General features: G+C 38.8%; 1 protein-coding gene across 9 annotated transcripts in view; it reads right to left on the reverse strand.

Annotated features, from left to right (window-relative positions):
• Positions 1–4,735: 4,735 nt before the first annotated feature.
• USP34 (ubiquitin specific peptidase 34) overlaps positions 4,736–16,275 on the reverse strand; it is a 141,936-nt gene continuing 130,396 nt past the window's right edge. For 5 of the 9 annotated variants that reach the window (XM_075035412.1, XM_075035410.1, XM_075035411.1 and 2 more), the window contains 11 exons: positions 14,607–14,733; positions 14,152–14,259; positions 12,960–13,064; positions 12,710–12,834; positions 11,495–11,647; positions 10,404–10,527; positions 8,649–8,728; positions 7,685–7,825; positions 7,413–7,559; positions 6,610–6,769; positions 4,737–6,313 (listed from right to left, as the gene is read on the reverse strand). In XM_075035412.1, the coding sequence (XP_074891513.1) occupies positions 5,703–6,313; positions 6,610–6,769; positions 7,413–7,559; positions 7,685–7,825; positions 8,649–8,728; positions 10,404–10,527; positions 11,495–11,647; positions 12,710–12,834; positions 12,960–13,064; positions 14,152–14,259; positions 14,607–14,733 (1,881 nt within the window). In that variant the 3' untranslated portion in view covers positions 4,737–5,702. Of the gene's footprint in view, positions 6,314–6,609; positions 6,770–7,412; positions 7,560–7,684; positions 7,826–8,648; positions 8,729–10,403; positions 10,528–11,494; positions 11,648–12,709; positions 12,835–12,959; positions 13,065–14,151; positions 14,260–14,606; positions 14,734–16,275 lie in introns of all 9 variants that reach the window. The other 4 variants (XM_075035417.1, XM_075035416.1, XM_075035418.1 and 1 more) reach the window with 3 other exon arrangements.

The raw sequence follows: 16,275 nt of genomic DNA on the forward strand, positions 1-16,275 counted from the left end.
TCGTAGGTAGGTAAGCTACATGAATCAATAGGAAGCATGTGCAGTTCTTTAATATTCAGTGTATTGAGTGGCAAAATGAACTCCCTCTAGGAGGTGGGCTTCCCATCAGAGGTGAACTGACAGGGATTACAAAGCTGCTGATGCATCAGATCTTTCAAGAAATGTGGGGGGTATAGTTCACAGCCTCTTCAAATCCTTCATAAGAGTGCTTTAACTGCAGACTGAATTTGTTTCTGTCAACAGTTTTAGGGAAAGATAATTAACAATGTCATGTAATTCTGGTTGGTATGCACTGTTAAGTCTGCATGCACTGTACTCCCTTACTTGACCTCAGTGTGAAACTTATTTTGGAAGAAACAAACAGTAATAATGCTTTCCTTCTGCAACTGTGTAAACCTTCCACTTAAATGATTTATGGCCCTCTGCAATTCCGTAACTCAAACTACAGCGAGCAACTGGTTGTTAGAGAAATTTGACAGGAGCATAGTTGGGATACTGAAAGTAAAGAATTGTTACTCTTAATTAAACCACATTGAGGTTAGCAGGGATAACTTAATTCGCAAATGCTTTATAAAAAGTGTATGAATTAAGTATGCAATTAGAAACAAACCGACCAAAAAAAGGCAAGCTGCCTTTGGAAAACATAGTTGGCTCAATAAAATACATGATTTTACATGCAGTTTATTTTCTCCATTAACCAGTACTGCTAAACTAAATGAGTCTGTACAGAAGTTAAGTCCTATTATTTTATTTTTACAGGATACCAACATATGGCAACCTTACCACACACAACTTGCATCAGGCAGAAGATAAGGCTGTGCTGCTCTTTTCTACAGGCAAGGTTTTCCCTGGGAGGTTTGCAGTCAGTTATCCCCTTTGAACTTCGGTGAGACTTGTTGTAGTAACAAAAACAAACACCTCAGTGACAGGACAGGCATGCAGACTGGTTATCAAGTGCTGCATTGTCTGCCTTTTAGGTGTCCAGATAAGGGTGGAGAGCAGCCCCTTGAGAAGTGTCATGATTTTCTGAGTGCTCAAAATCTAGTTACCTTCTTTGATAAATATTCAAGGACAAAGAGCCTAACATTTTGAATACAAAAATGATTTAGAGTATTGGTTGTTGAAGGGGCAACCTTTAAATAAAAATAGGAAATCTAGGTTTAAGACAGAGATCAGGCTAAGCAGTTTTGTGGGTAGATGATCTAGGAGATTTTGTGACAATTTAGTATCTGAGAGTAGGCCGTTACATCTAATTACAAGTTTCTTCAAACAGTGTATCCTACAGCCCTAGTACTTCTCTGGGAAGCATGCCTCGCCAGTTTTGCCTCCCAACTGAAAAACCCCTTCCATCTGAGCGTCGCAAGTGCCCACTACTATTAGGTTTTGCTAGTCTGAATTCTCTTGTCTCCCTCCACTAGCAGGAGTATTCAATTCAACTGGACACGCTGCCAATCATCAGTGTTAAAAAAAAAAAATGACTTACTTGCTTTTCCAGTGTTGCAGCACTGACTTCCAGCTGTGGGACTGCCCAAACCTCCAGAAAACTCTGCAGCTGCTCCTGGGAGGTCCAAGACTGTGTAAGGAGGAACAGCCCCAGCCCCTCCCTGTTTCCTCTTTAAGAAAAGGGTAGCGAACTGAAGATGCCTTGTCTTCTTTAGTGTTCTTCTTGTTCCCTTGTGCCTGCACAGCTGTAAGTCTGATAAGAAAGCTTGTGCATGTTAAGTTAAAGATGTGAAGTACCTACCTTTTCATCCTGCTTGTAGGCCAGCCTAGCATAAGAAACAGACAGACAGCTTTCACACCCACAAACAGCCCCTGACTGACTGTCCTTACAGTCAAAACCAGCACATTTCTTCTTGCTTCACCAGCATTCCTGCACTCTTCCCATCTTCACTGTACAGGCTGGCACTTAGCTGACATAAGTATTGTATTGCTGACCTGAAAGTTCAATTTCTGCACACAGTTATTTTGAAATTGGGAAAATTCAAAGAGGAATTTCATTTTACTTGCACTGTCAGCCAGCCATAGCATGAAGGCGGCAATCATCCTCTTGGAGAGGCAAAACACTTTATCCTTGAATACTAAAATTTCTCATAGACTCTCCCAAGAGTTTAATAAAACCAAAGAATGTTATAACTACTTGTTATCCTCAGCCCTTCAGCTGGATGGAGCAGAGTTAGTAATTACATATCATTTAATAACAGTATGATGATAATGATACGTTCGTATCATACCTAATGAAATTATAGTATCGTAAATATAGTTTGTTTTCTAATTAAGTCCCTGTGAAGAGTTCCCTATCCTAAGATTTTTCCCAAAAGAGTAAACAGCAGGAGTGGAGACAGATGTAGAGATGGTGTGGGAAATATGCTCAAACTTACTGGCATTCACATGTTTTAAGGAGACTGATGAGCACAGAAGACATTCCAGAGAGTGAGCCATATGAAAGAAGCAACAAAGCAGAAATGGGAAAAGACAGTTTTGCTTGTGATGTAGCACTTTTGTAGCGTGGTAAGATTCCAGACAACATCCTGATCTCCGAGAAAGCCAAAAGGGAAAATAATTAAATGTGAAAGACAAGATTTGTGAGACTATAGCCAAAAACCAATACAGAGGAGGGTCTTAACAGTTTGGGTCCAGGAGGCGGAGGCTGGCTGTTGGGCACTATGCACAGCGAGGCCAGCGGAAGGCGAAAGTAATTTAAAAGCTTAATTTTGAAGGTGTTAAATGGGAGGTGGGACTTCCAGGAGGAAATATGTAACAATTAAACAAGAGGTGGGGTGAGCCCTGGAAGACAATAAAAATTGTAAGATACTGAGGAAGCCAGTTCAAGGTGGGGTTTTCAAAGACAAGGATGAAAAAGCATTCTTGAAGGCAAAGAAATACAAACCAGAAAACTGACTTGAAGTAAAAGAAGGGGAATAAAATGCTATGGAAGAAATTGTGACTTAGAGAACATGTAAAATGAGGGACCCAGAGAAAAATAAAGAAACAGGTGCAAACGAGGATATGGAAGAGGATACAAGTTTGTGCAGGTACTTGCAGGTGCTTGCTTTTGTTTAAAAAACTGAATACTGGGAAAAAATTCCCCATAAAAATGGCAGGAATACTCAAGGGGGAAATTGGGAGGTAATGTAAGGGAAGAGCAGTAAGAATAATTATACTTCTGGTAACCTTGACACAATTTTTGAGCAAAATAATAGAAAAGCTAGTATTAAATTCAGTCAGTTTAGAACTACAGGATAATCATTTAATTGAAGCTAACCAACATGGTTTTTAGTATCTTGTCAGATTTGATCTAGCTTTTTGAAGAGGCTGCAATGGGAACTGCTGGCCTGACGTAGCTTGTGTGTACAATGCCTGTCTTACCATGTAAAGGTACTTGGTTTAGAGAGCCACCAAAAGCCAACATACTGCATCACTGACTTGTACTGCGAAACTGTAACTTCCAAGAGTCCTTGTTAATGGAAAATTGTTATAAATGGACTTCTACCGGGATTCTAAATGGCCAGTTACATATTTGTGAGAAAATAATTGACAATAAAATAGAAAATTACCACTAATACAGCATTTGCAAATCACCTATACAGCTCTGTAGGGGAAAACATCCTAAAAATAACTTACAGGGCCTAGTCAATGGTCAGTGACCAGCTGAACACAGACAGGCTAACATTCACCTGGGAACACAGAAGGGTGCATTACTTACTTGTCTGTCATTCATGAAAAAGTTATTAAATACTGTTTATACTTGGTATATTTCAAAAAGGGGGGTAAAAATAATGGGGGAAAAACATCAGAAAAGACACATTCTTTAGTACCAGAATTATGGTGTGCTCTCAGCCTGCATGAGAAGCTAAAGCCAACAAAGTGTGGTAGCTGAAAGCTGAAGTCAGACAACATACCAAAACCCAGAGACACACATTTTTAATAAAACTGAGACTACTCACCAAAGGGTTATAATGGCTGCTTCATCTCTTGAAGATTTTCAGACAGATAGGGGAGCATCTTCCGAAAGACATCTTAACCCAACCACAGATCAGTAGGCTTGGTAGAAGACTTGACAGATGCATTCTGATAAGCATTACATAGAAGTTCTGACTTCTCTGAAGTTACAATCTATGGAGAAGTTGATCAGAAAGGGTAATAAAATTATTTCTAAAGAGAGTAAATACATCATTCATGTCTGAATAATAAGGACACCAACTGAAACACTCACCAGAATCAATATAGTGTTTGTAAATGCAGGAATAAAAGTGCTAATAAAGGGGAAATATAAAGCCTAAACTTTAAAGACAGAAATTATTAATTACAGAAGGTTAAAAACCCAGTAGGTTCAAAGAGAGTAAGAGGAGTCACAAAAGCATCACATAATAGAATCGTGGAGAAGAAAATGATGCTAAGCTACATTAAATGGTAGACAGAATGAAGGAATTTGGAAGAAAAAAGGCCAAGATAGACGTGTTAGGAAGACAATAGAAAAATGAGTTAAGCAACTGGAAAATGAAGCTGAAAATGGAGTTTAATCAGATATTAAAAGCAGTATCATTGACAGTCCGAAAGATCACATAGGAAATGGATATTGCTCAGAAATAGCAGGAGGAAATGTGGCAGGGAAGGGTGATAAAGTCATTTCGGGGGGGTGAAGAAGCTGTGAAGAAAGCGAGGGAGCATGGCCAGAGGGAGTCGGTCCCAGGGGCAGCACAGGGAAAAAAAGGAAGCCAGTGTGCAAATGGTGCAGGAGAAGAACATGACCAAGACGGGTTAAAATCAGGGAAATGAAAAGTTCCACTGGCTTCTGACACCACTTCACATTCTAACATGGGGGAGGAGAGTAAACAACCACCAGTCCCTCTCAACTGTGCGACCGAACATTCATGCAAAGTCAAACAGAAAAGGACCAAGATTTACATCACTTATATACAGTTGATCATCATTTCTCTCTGCATCTGTTTCATTTTTGAAGTTGCCTTTGATGAGAAATCCAAAGACTGAAGCAACATATTATAAACAAATGAAAAGTCATCACAATCAGTTTAATGAAGTGCACAGAATAGCAATTGATCATGTCAATAAAAATAAAACAATTAATTTTACATCAAGTGTGCTTTATTTCCTCCACAGGTATTCTGTTAAATAAAGCACCATATATATACTGCCAGGCCACAGCTAAAGAGGATTCTTTACAGAATCAAATTTCTTGTGGTTGTTTAGTATACAAGTAAACTTAATTTTGATAATAAGAACCACAGCGATCTGAGGCAATCTGCCTCTATTATAAGGTACAAAACTGGCACAGAGGACACCATATTATACACAGTAAAAATGCCATAAGTTTAAATTACATCATACAGGGCAAGGAGGCCCTGTTCTCCCAGACAGCCATATTAAATGAAAGCCACTACAGTGAACTCTTAATTACGTAAAACATATCCATTATCTGATTGCCCTTTAAGAAAGTGTACGGTAGATGCAAAAAAAAAAAAAAAGGGGGGGGGGGGCGCGAAAAAAAAAAAGGGGAAAAAAATCTGGAGTTCTGCCTGACCAAGAATTAAGCATATAAATCTATCTTGCCATTCAAGCAGAAAGCACTGGACAAACTGAAGCACAAAACAGAAATAAGCAAAACTTATACAAACAGCATTTTTGGGGGAAGAAAAAAAAACCAAAAACCCGACTTAAAAGCAGACATGCTCCATCTAATGTCAAGAAGCAGCTTGGTTTCCTTTTCCAGATATCCTTGTGACCACATGAATCGTAGACTCAATGGTCCTACACAGGATGTCTAAAATGTCATGCTGCTGCATATGACTAAAAAGTCCTCTGGAATGGCCACAACTGATAGATAAACTAGTTTCAGGGTCCTGGGATGGTAAGGCTTGACCATCACAGCTTCTCAAATCTGCGAGGTCAGATAAAACTGCTGAAATCGATGTGGAAGGAAACTCCGAGTCCTCCTCGGCTCCAATGGAATCCTTGGAAGTTTGCAGGTCTTTAAATTCTTTGCATTCTTCAAATTTACCATTTCCTGCCTGCTCTTCCGTGTGCTGTGACCGCGTCGCTAACATTATGTCTTCTGAAAACGAAGATGGAACTTCCATTCTGTACTCTTTGACAGAACTGTTCTCAGGGGAAGGAGGATCTTGCTCAGTGCCTGGATCAATGATTGAAGAGTCCCGTGTCTCGTTATCTGAAGTGCTTGTTGGGGTCAATGCCTCCCGGGGTTCAGTTTTTATATCACTGATACAGCTATCTACAGTGTGCTCCTCATCACTGCTGACCCGTCTTCTCTTTACAGGAGTAGCTCCTTCATCATCTGCAAGAAAAAGGGAAACTTGCTTAGGGAACACATGCTATGTTACATCCAAGTAATAGGCCTTTCACATTTTTATCCTTTTCCATATCAAACACAGTACTTTAACGAATGCTTACTTCCTTACAGAAAATTCATGCAATTGCCTAGAATTTTAGCTCCATAATAAAATAATATTTCTTGTGTAGGGCTGGGGATTGGAGTCAAGAAGCAGCCCACCCTGCAGCAGTAAGAAAACGTTACGTTAATTTTGTAAAAATTTCTAAAACCTTAGAGTGACACCATTATAGAAGGCAAACCTTTAGTTTTTCTTTCTTTGGCTTCTTGCTCTTGTAATGAGTTCCTCTGTTGTTGACAAGCTCTACATTTGTTTAAAAGCTCTTGTAAAGTTGGAATCAGGGCTGAATTGAGCTGTTTGGGAGTGTGCACTGAAAGCAGCAAGGCAAGTGCTCGGAGGTCCTAAAAATACAGAAGTAAACAAACTTAACTAGCCTTATTTCAAACTCCTATATGATTAATCCTGTACACAGGGAGATCTCTGCAATATGCGGGGGCTTCAACATGTTCTGAACATCCAAAAGATGAAATACTAAATATACTTACACTACTGAAATTTCCCACTCACTACTAATACGCTGACCTTAACGCGGATCTGTCCTAAGCAGATGGCAGTACCGCGGTGCTCACTGTAGGACGAAATCTTTTGCTGGGTTAGAATGTTTCTACGATTAACTGTACTGCACTTTGTGTTACTTGTTTTCCACAATAAGCTGCCCTCCTCCCAGTCCTATGGTCCCCGCCATCAGCTTGTGTGACCCAGGTATGTGTGCTGTGCACGCCAACAAGGGACAGAGAATTCTGGAGAGCTCAGGTTGCTGCTCTGTAAATTTACGACTGTCTTGTTAGTAGGGGTTAGCATTTCCAGCCCCACAGTTAAGGCAGCCTCCCACGCTCTCACCAGGAGTCCAGCTTAAGCATGCAGGAGAGCTAACAATGCCCGCCTCTTTAATTAGAACCTGGCACAGGGCACGGAAGAGTTTCCATAGGAAATAAGCTTCCTCCTAAATGATGCCGATGCTTGAACGGCTTACAGAAGACTCACCCCGTTTAAAGTAGAGCTTGCTTTGGAAATTTCAACTCTCTGGTTGCTGAAGTCAGATTCTAGGCTTTGATATTGATTTATTAGATTTGTGATTAGAGTGTTGATTAAGTTGGCACAGTTTGCTTCAGAAAACACCTGCCCTTGGACCTGTGAAAAGAATATATTTTTTTTTAAACCACAAAAATTGGAACTGTGAAAACAGTATCCCAAACTGACATAGCATGTATGACTGCATTTCTTGAAATAGAAATTATCACTAAAAGACCACGTACCTTTAGAAGAAAATGGGTCAGAAAGGTGTATACAATGTTGTTGTTAAGAAAGGTCCTTTCATCCATCAGAATACATTTTATATATTCTGCAAAAACTGGATCTTCGCAGAGGAGCTTTACACAGTTCTTTGACATTGCGGACTGGTGAAGAGACAGAGAAGACTGCAAAGTCACTGCGGGAAGTATGGCACTGCGGTAGCGCTGTCTGCAACAGTTGTCTCAGCTGGAGACATCTAACCAGGCCCAGTAATGTTCTTAATTCATATTGGACCATTCTTACCGATAAAATCTTTTCAGGTCTGTCAGGTATCACTAAATTGTACGAATGAATTATTGTCAACTATTATTTCACATTTTCCTTTTGTGAAGTTTATCCCAGAGGAATGCCAGTTTATCCCAATCAGTATGTATGTGAAGGGCCGGTGTCTCCTAATCTGTGAGCCAAATATAGGGGCCTCTTGCAGAGGTGCGAAGGCCCCTCCTTGCAGTGGACACACGACATCCAGACTTAAGAGATCTCCCAACTTTTACTTCATCATACCAGCAGTTATGCTACATAAAAAGCTGGAAATTCACAGAGGCAGGATGAAGTAGTTTTGTACACTGCCCCGACTACCATCCTGCCAGTATTGCGTACTGTGTGAGGTTGCTGCTTAAGTTTTTGCAGGACCTATGGTGTACTGGGAGCAAACACAATTTGCCAGATTTTTATACTTGATCTATCAGGTTTTATCAGATGACAGGCAACATAAGCAGAGGTATTCTCTATAAAAAATACTAGCATATAATACCAGTGAGTGAGCGGCTGTGTGGTGCTTAGTTGCTGGCTGGGGTTAAACCACGACAATTTTGAATGATGAAACAACATCCACTAGTTACAATTTATGAGTTAATCTCTGTTTCACGTTCACTGTGTTTTGCCTGTATTTCCATTCCGTTAGTTCTCAAATTCACTGACTCTTACCTGAGTCTGACAAAGTTCAGTCCAAAGTTTGGGGAATAGCGCAAGATGAAGTGGCAAACCTTCATATGCAACTAGGACACCTGAAATTTTGTGAGAAAGTAAGTTACTGTGTAAGAATTTTGTTGGAGATACTCACTTCCTGATAAAATTAGCATCAAGGTACCATATCATTGTACAAGACTACATTCTAAGAGTTTTTTATAATCACCTATCATCTGTGAATTTTTTACAGTACATTTAATGAATATACATATCCCTTCAGTATTTCTGTGAAATGTAAAAAACCTAAAGAGCTAGCTTTAGTTCTGGGCTTGTAATCAGGTTATTTTATTACTGTCTTATATTTTCAACTGGTCAGCTACAGCACTTAAAGCTTTTAAATACCTTTTTTTAAAAACAGGGTATAATTTTTAAAGTGTAATCATTATTAACCCAAGCACCATTGTTACCTAGACCAAGAAAGAGGGAAGGGATACACTGAACAATACCAAACAATACACATTCCCAGTACGCTTTACAACTAACACAACCTATAGGAAGTAGTAATAATGCTAGAGTTACAATCAGGAGAGTGTGACAAACAGCGAGCCAATGGGTGATTCAGGGGATTAAAAGAACATTCTACTAATCATCACTCTTTGGACAAGATTAATTTTGTATGGTTTTATTTGTCTAGAAGTGGTATTTAATCATAGCTGGCTAGCCAGCTTCTGTGGGCAAAGAAAACAAGCGGGTATTTTCAGAAGGTGGCTCATTCTGCTTAAGATATTTAAGAATGGGAAGATAAATTTCTCTTGGAAGGAATCTACGTCTCTCCACTGACTACAGAGGAAAATCTGACTATATGTCTGATTTTTAGACAACTGAAGCAAGACGGCTCCCAGTCTGTGTGTCCATGGAGTAACTGTTTGTGTGACACTGAGGTTGGTGCATCTGCACCTACCACATTGGGTAACTCGGCTTACCCTAGGGTCCGTGGTGGTGGAAAACAGAATTTAACCCCCGCCCCCCCCAAGTGCCTTTGGAGTAGCACCTGGACTTAATGGAGCAATTCAAGGCAGGATGGTCTCCTGCAGAGAACCAGCTGAATGGCTGGAGTAGGCAGGCAGATAAAGCCATGAATGCCTTGTTCACACACCCAAAAAAAAGGTTTACATTGTGAACAGGAAGAAACCCAAATACTGGTGCTATCTACTGGCAGAGCTGAAACAAGTGTCGGGTACAAACTACAGGACTGAATGGTTATAACCTTAATTAAATGTTGTGATGGCTCCCAAAACTATGGATTAAAATAAATCCAGGCTGGGAACAACAGAACCAGTGCCATCTGTGGCTGTCTAGATGGTCATGTATGCTTCTGGGCAGATTGCCAGTTAACTGCCATTAGCAGAAATGCTGAGGATTCAGGATCTGATCCAAAGCCATTTATAAACCGCCAACCAAAAAAACCAACCAAACAAAAAGCTTCCCTGGTCCTGTATTAAACTCTAAATGTGCAAGGAGACTGAATTCTCACTGGTTGCCTCAGCTCCTTTCCAGACAGGCCTGAAACATGACAGTCACGAAGGTAAGATCACACTACATTATATGCGTCATACGGTTTTGTGCATAAAAATAACATCCAGACCAATTAATGCAGCAAGTTTCACAAACTCTGTTTTTTCTTAAAAATTTTGAATATAAAACTTAGTGGAGAAGCACTCACAGTTATCACAGAAAAAAAAAATCCTTAGGCTGTTTAACCTTCATACTTACTCATTTTAACTAAAGTTTCAGTAAACTTTTCACAGTTGATTGCAACTCGACATAGCAGATGGATGAACTGATGATAAGAAAAGAAGTAGTCTAGCAGCATACGATCGTAAACATCATCTTTGCCCTGAAGATTTAAGAGAGCTTCATTTAAACTACATAAGCAACTGGACAGCAACCAGATTTCCTAAGCATCTAGCTTAATGTTACTGCACTTCTTGCCCTAAAATGTTTAATCAAATACTACAGGAAAACATGATGGGAATTTCCAGGTTTAACCCACGCCAGCTGTGTCCCCTCACCGAGCCCTTGGCAGGCACGATGGTAAGATCGGAAGAAGGATGGCAAATGCAATTCGCCCACCAGTAAAACTTGTATCATAGGATTCTGAATCAACAGACTGAGAAGATGCAAAGCTGTGCGAATACCACATCTTGAAGATGACAAGAAAAGAAAGGAGTAATTTTAAATCGTATACAGATACCTAAAATATATATATATACACTACTACTTTTTAAATCATAATTTGTCAGTTACGATCTGTAGAAGTCAGAATTTTCTCCAGACCGAGCTTCACAAGCTTTCAAAGCAGTATTTTCAGGAATGTCTCAAACCAAATAATGACTATATGCCAAGGGGTTTGTCTGCCAGTATTTTAATATATTTTGGATGTATACACTTAAAATGGCATCAGCTTCTGTAGATCAGATAACCAAAATGAAATCTCAAAAACTCAGGCAAACAAATGCAGTCTTATACAAAACAAATGAATGAAAAATAAGCATGCAAAACCACAGGGAAACGCAACTGTGGATGTAGTTTTAGAGGCTTAAAAATCATCTGGTTCCTAATGTATAGGAATTCATTGTAAAGTGTAAAATACCATGTCATATAATATGATGACTTTTTAAGTTCAAATATTTACATTATTTAGTGTCACATCCATTACCTCTGGAAACATGGTGGAAAAAACCACTACAGATCATTTCTGGCTCTATACATTTTAAAAAAAAATTTGGTTATACAGGAAATTTGATGGTGCACAAGTATACACAGCATCATTCTGAAAGCTTTAAAAAAGAAGGGTTACTTACCCTACAGTAACCGTGCTTCTTCGAAATGTGTTGCCCACACAGATTCCCATCTACGTGCACATAGGCCCCATGTGCAGGAGATTGGATTCTTTCTGAATAGCAGTGTCCACTGGGGCTGTGCCTGCACCCAGTGTGTCCTTGCGACCACTGTACCTGAGGGCATAAGGGGTATGGCGGCTTCAACCACCACTCAATTCCTTCACCGATAAGAATCCCCTATGACAGGACTCGGAGTTAGCACAGGAGGAGGACCACAGAATCTGTGTGGACAAAGCATCTTGAAGAACCACAGTTACTGTACAGCAAGTAACCAGTTTTCCTTCTTCAAATGATTGTCCATACATATTCCTTTTAGGGTGGGATTCACCTTACCTGACTTTAGCTATCTAAAATCTAGTCATTTCAGTATTCCCTGCAGTCAGGAGAGAGAGAAAGGCAGACAGAGAGACTCCTCCAGAGGAAGAGTCACCTCATCTGGACTTGGGTGTCTAGGACAGGAAGGAGGGTAACTGTTTGTCTCCTTTTGAGGGTAACTATTTATCGCCATGAACCATAGAAAGAGCTGGACACTGACTGACCTTTTAGATAGGCAAAGTTACGTGAGCTGAATCCCACCGTTGCTACAACTGTAATAATGGGACATGGCAAGTGACTACGAAGTAGCCCCAACGAAGCTGGCATCCCATCAGGAAGCCCACAGAAGGGAAAATGGAAAGTAAAAGACTTAAAGCCCTATACGGTATTTCAGGTACTGGTATTTTACCCCAAACGATTAGTAGATTATGCCTCAGTCCCGGTGGAAAGGACTCCACTGAAACCTGGAGGATCTATTTAGCTGTCTGGTAACAAATCTTAACATGCTTTGAAACCCATCTGGACAATCCCTGGGCGGTTCCTGAATTTTCTTTATAAATGCCACAAACAGATTGGACGATTATCAAAATGTGTGCTATGTTTTTTTTTTTTCTGAATACAAGGTTCAAACTCGTATCATGTCTGGAATATGAAACTGCCTATCACCAAGGGCAGGGAAATGGTGCTTCTGGAGTGCACATCTAGAATGGAGTATATGAGGACAACACATCTTGAAGAAGAATTATGCTTTGTTTACAGATAAAACGTAAATTCATTATGCTACTGGATTCTTATAATACTTTTATAAAAACGGGAAAACAATAGAGAAATAGCTATTTATAAGACCATACGTTCACATACCTTGCTGGCTTCCACCATTGTAGGCAAGAGGCACATATTAAGTTCAGGACGTGGAGGACGAATATTGCTTTTTCCCCCTATTAATTTCAAATTTTCACGACATGGAAAATAAGGTCCAAGAGACACTGTAGTATAAGTTAGGATAAAATAGGGATATATTAAAAAGGTCAATATTTGACATCAGCAAGGAACACCATAAGAGTAATAATAGCATAAGAGCACTTCAAAATACAATCACTGAAATACCTACTTGGGATATTACTGTGGTGGTATGTACAATGATTGTGCTGTAGAAATGGAACCAGAGTATGTAGGAAATCATGAGGACTTAAAAGTACAAGCTCCTTGAGGACATCTACAAACAAAAAGTTGTTTTTGCTATTACATATTGTTATTTCTTAACAGCAAACAGTTTAACTTAAGGCTCATGCACTGGCAAACTCTCTTTCGTATCACTTCTGCTGCACTTAGTGTGCACCATGGAGGCAGGCTCTACTGTGAATAGCATGTAAAGTGAACACCCCTGAGTCAACCAAGATTCCCTTCACCTCTGCCACTGGGAGAAAACCTGCTCAGTGGTAGATCAACCACCAGTGAGAGGGGTGCCAGCTTGTAGAAAGTAGAAGCTCAGTAAAGTTACCCTCTTTCCTTCTTCTTAAACATATCAGGTTTGATGCCTGGAAAACGTCAACCAGCAGCAGTCAGGAGGACAATGAGAAAGGCACTCAAAATAAGGGGAAAATGCATACAAATCACACAAAAAAAGGTCATTTGGACACAGTTTTAGGCCTTCATCAGCATGCATAAAAATGCAGATTATATCCATAAAATAGTAATAAAAAAGCCTAAACTAGAAAAAACCTAGACCTTTTTGAAATGGGTCTTCTAATGCAAAAGAGACACTTATATACAATGTGTTCATCTACAATTTGAAAAAGAAATTCATTTCATTCTACAAGCTATTTAAGCTTTACTTTTATTATTATACTTTCTGGAAATGGATCAGAAAAACGAACACTAAAAGCTGGTATTCAGACTAACTTGGTCACCATGCACCCTTCTGTGTGGAGCACTACTTAATATTTGAATCTTAATGTAAGATTTGGGATTTGATTCTAAACTCGCTGACACCTGAATTCAGGAGTTATTCCTTAATCCTTCCCCTTATCAGGTAGCAAACTGGTCTCTCAAAACGAAGGCTCACTTTTTGTGCACACAGTCTGCATGCCTAGGAAAGTAGGAATATTAATTTTAACCTCACAAAACCAGAATTATTTAGAATAAGAACAATGGCAATATTGATGTATTGACAATATTAACAATCCCAATCTACAGAGTTATCTAGTAAGCATTTGCACTTGCAAACGCGGAATTTAAATTTCAAAGCAGGTAACTGCAAAGAACAGGTCCTTCCTGACTGCAGTTACACTATTATGACTTACCAATACAAGCGTTTCTAAGTTCTGGAGGACTATAGGAATTTAGCAGAGTTAAGAGCTTATGGGCAAATTCAATTCGCTCCTGCCACTGAATGAGAGCTTGCTTCACATCTGCAAATGCAAAAACCATAGAAATCTGCTTAGTTGACTTCTCAAAAACTCATTAAATCACAGAATTTTACTGCTAAGAATCTCTTCTTCCTCTAGCATGATTTTAATCAATCTAGAAATCTGTTAAGTCTCACTGGTCTACTGCTATTAAATTTACTTAATCTAGTTTCATATTATGTCAATAAGTAATTCAATAAATTACAATTTAGTAACTTAATAATCATATCTCCTACTGTATGGGAAGTTTTTAAACACAGATAATAAGCAAGATAAAATACTAGGTTTTGGGTCGTGAAAATTAAATTAACAGATAACAGGCATAATCCTTTGAAGAGTTATAATCAAACCTTTTCTTTGGAGATATGGACGTGTTGACTTAAGAACTGAAAGGAAAATAGACAGAAGTTCTACCAGGTCTCCAGTCACATGGCAAGCTGTGGCCTCGTGGTACATCATGTGCAATGTGTTAAAGGACTACAAAGAAAAAATGCCAAATTAACATACTTGTTGTCATTTTTCTCTCTAACCTACAGGTACCACTTTTATTTTATGCTCAAACAAGATATATCAAAATATACAGTGCTAGATGCAATCATAAAATTACTCACAAATAACAACATTTAAAAAGAATAAATCTGTATATAAAATTCGTATATTTACTAAAAGATTCTAAAAAAAGAAAAGAAAATTAAGAGCAGAGCAGGGGGGAAGGGACAGAAAGAGAGAAGGAAAGAGAGAGAACAAACGAACAACCAGGTATCTTCTGTAACAACCAAATGGAATTGTTGACCTGGACACCTAGTTCTGATAACAATGAACAACAGGTAGTCTCATCTGGGGGCCTAAACTGAAACTTGCCTTTGGCCAAAAGGCTGATTTTTGTTCTTCTTGCCTAATCCAAGAACTAGAGTATTAAATTTTTATCATGTTCATGCCAGAAGAAAACTGAATTAGTAAAATTTATTATAACATTAACCCCTCTACAAGTAGCTACCACCCATCTCAACTCAAGAAATGAGCATTTTTGTGAGCACATCCAATACAGCTTATAGAGACAGATATTTAAAAGCAGCCCTGATTTGTTTTCAAGGTAAAAGCTTTGTATTAGTGGCTCAAAGTAATTACAAAGTTTTCACACATTTATCTAAAACCCAATAAGCAAAGCATAACTTGAGACATGGTATTTTTGTATACCTGTAATCCCAATCTTTCTGTGCCAACATACAAAGTGGCATTTAGGGATGCATAAGGACAGACATGGGTATGTGAATTTGGAGAAAAAACATAAGATTAATACAGATGCTAGTCATTTTTCAAAATGCTGCTTAGGGACATACGCTATATGATTGTACATCAGATGAATTACTTCTCCTTTTATAACTAAAATACCTTCTGGGCATCCGTGATTTATAGAAATATTGGAAAGGAACCGCAACTCATTTCCGAATTGCAAAAAATTCTAGCACAAGATGTAAGAAAAGATATTTAATTTGCTGGGATATTTTAAAGATAAAGAAACAGTAATCTCATTCCCTATAAAGCATTATATTATAGTGAAGACAGAAGATATGTGGCCAACCCAGCTAAGTGGAAAACTTTTCTGGATATGACAACTCCTTGATGTGCTATTTTTCATCATGCAAAAAACAATTCCAGTGACCAAGTGAAGATATAAGGCCTGGTAATTTCAAGTTGTAAAGCAACATTAGTTTGATCTCTTTTCTAGCAGTGTTTTACATAGGATAAACTGCATCTTGTATTACACATTCTTTATAAACTTAATTATCTATTGTTAGTATGGATCACGGTTAACTAAGGTGTTAAACAAGTTCTTTTTATACATATGTATGTATGTGTGTATCCTAGTCTACTTATGAGTCTCACATATGAATAAAGTTATAGCTCAGCTCCTACATTTTAGCCCAAGTTCACTGAACGTAAGCATTTTCAAGACGAAGAGGAACAAATATTTTGGAGTAATTAACTACAGTTAATTAATCAATAGGCTTAACAGCT

Source organism: Buteo buteo, chromosome 9, assembly GCF_964188355.1.
Source record: "Buteo buteo chromosome 9, bButBut1.hap1.1, whole genome shotgun sequence".
Lineage (NCBI taxonomy): Eukaryota > Metazoa > Chordata > Aves > Accipitriformes > Accipitridae > Buteo > Buteo buteo.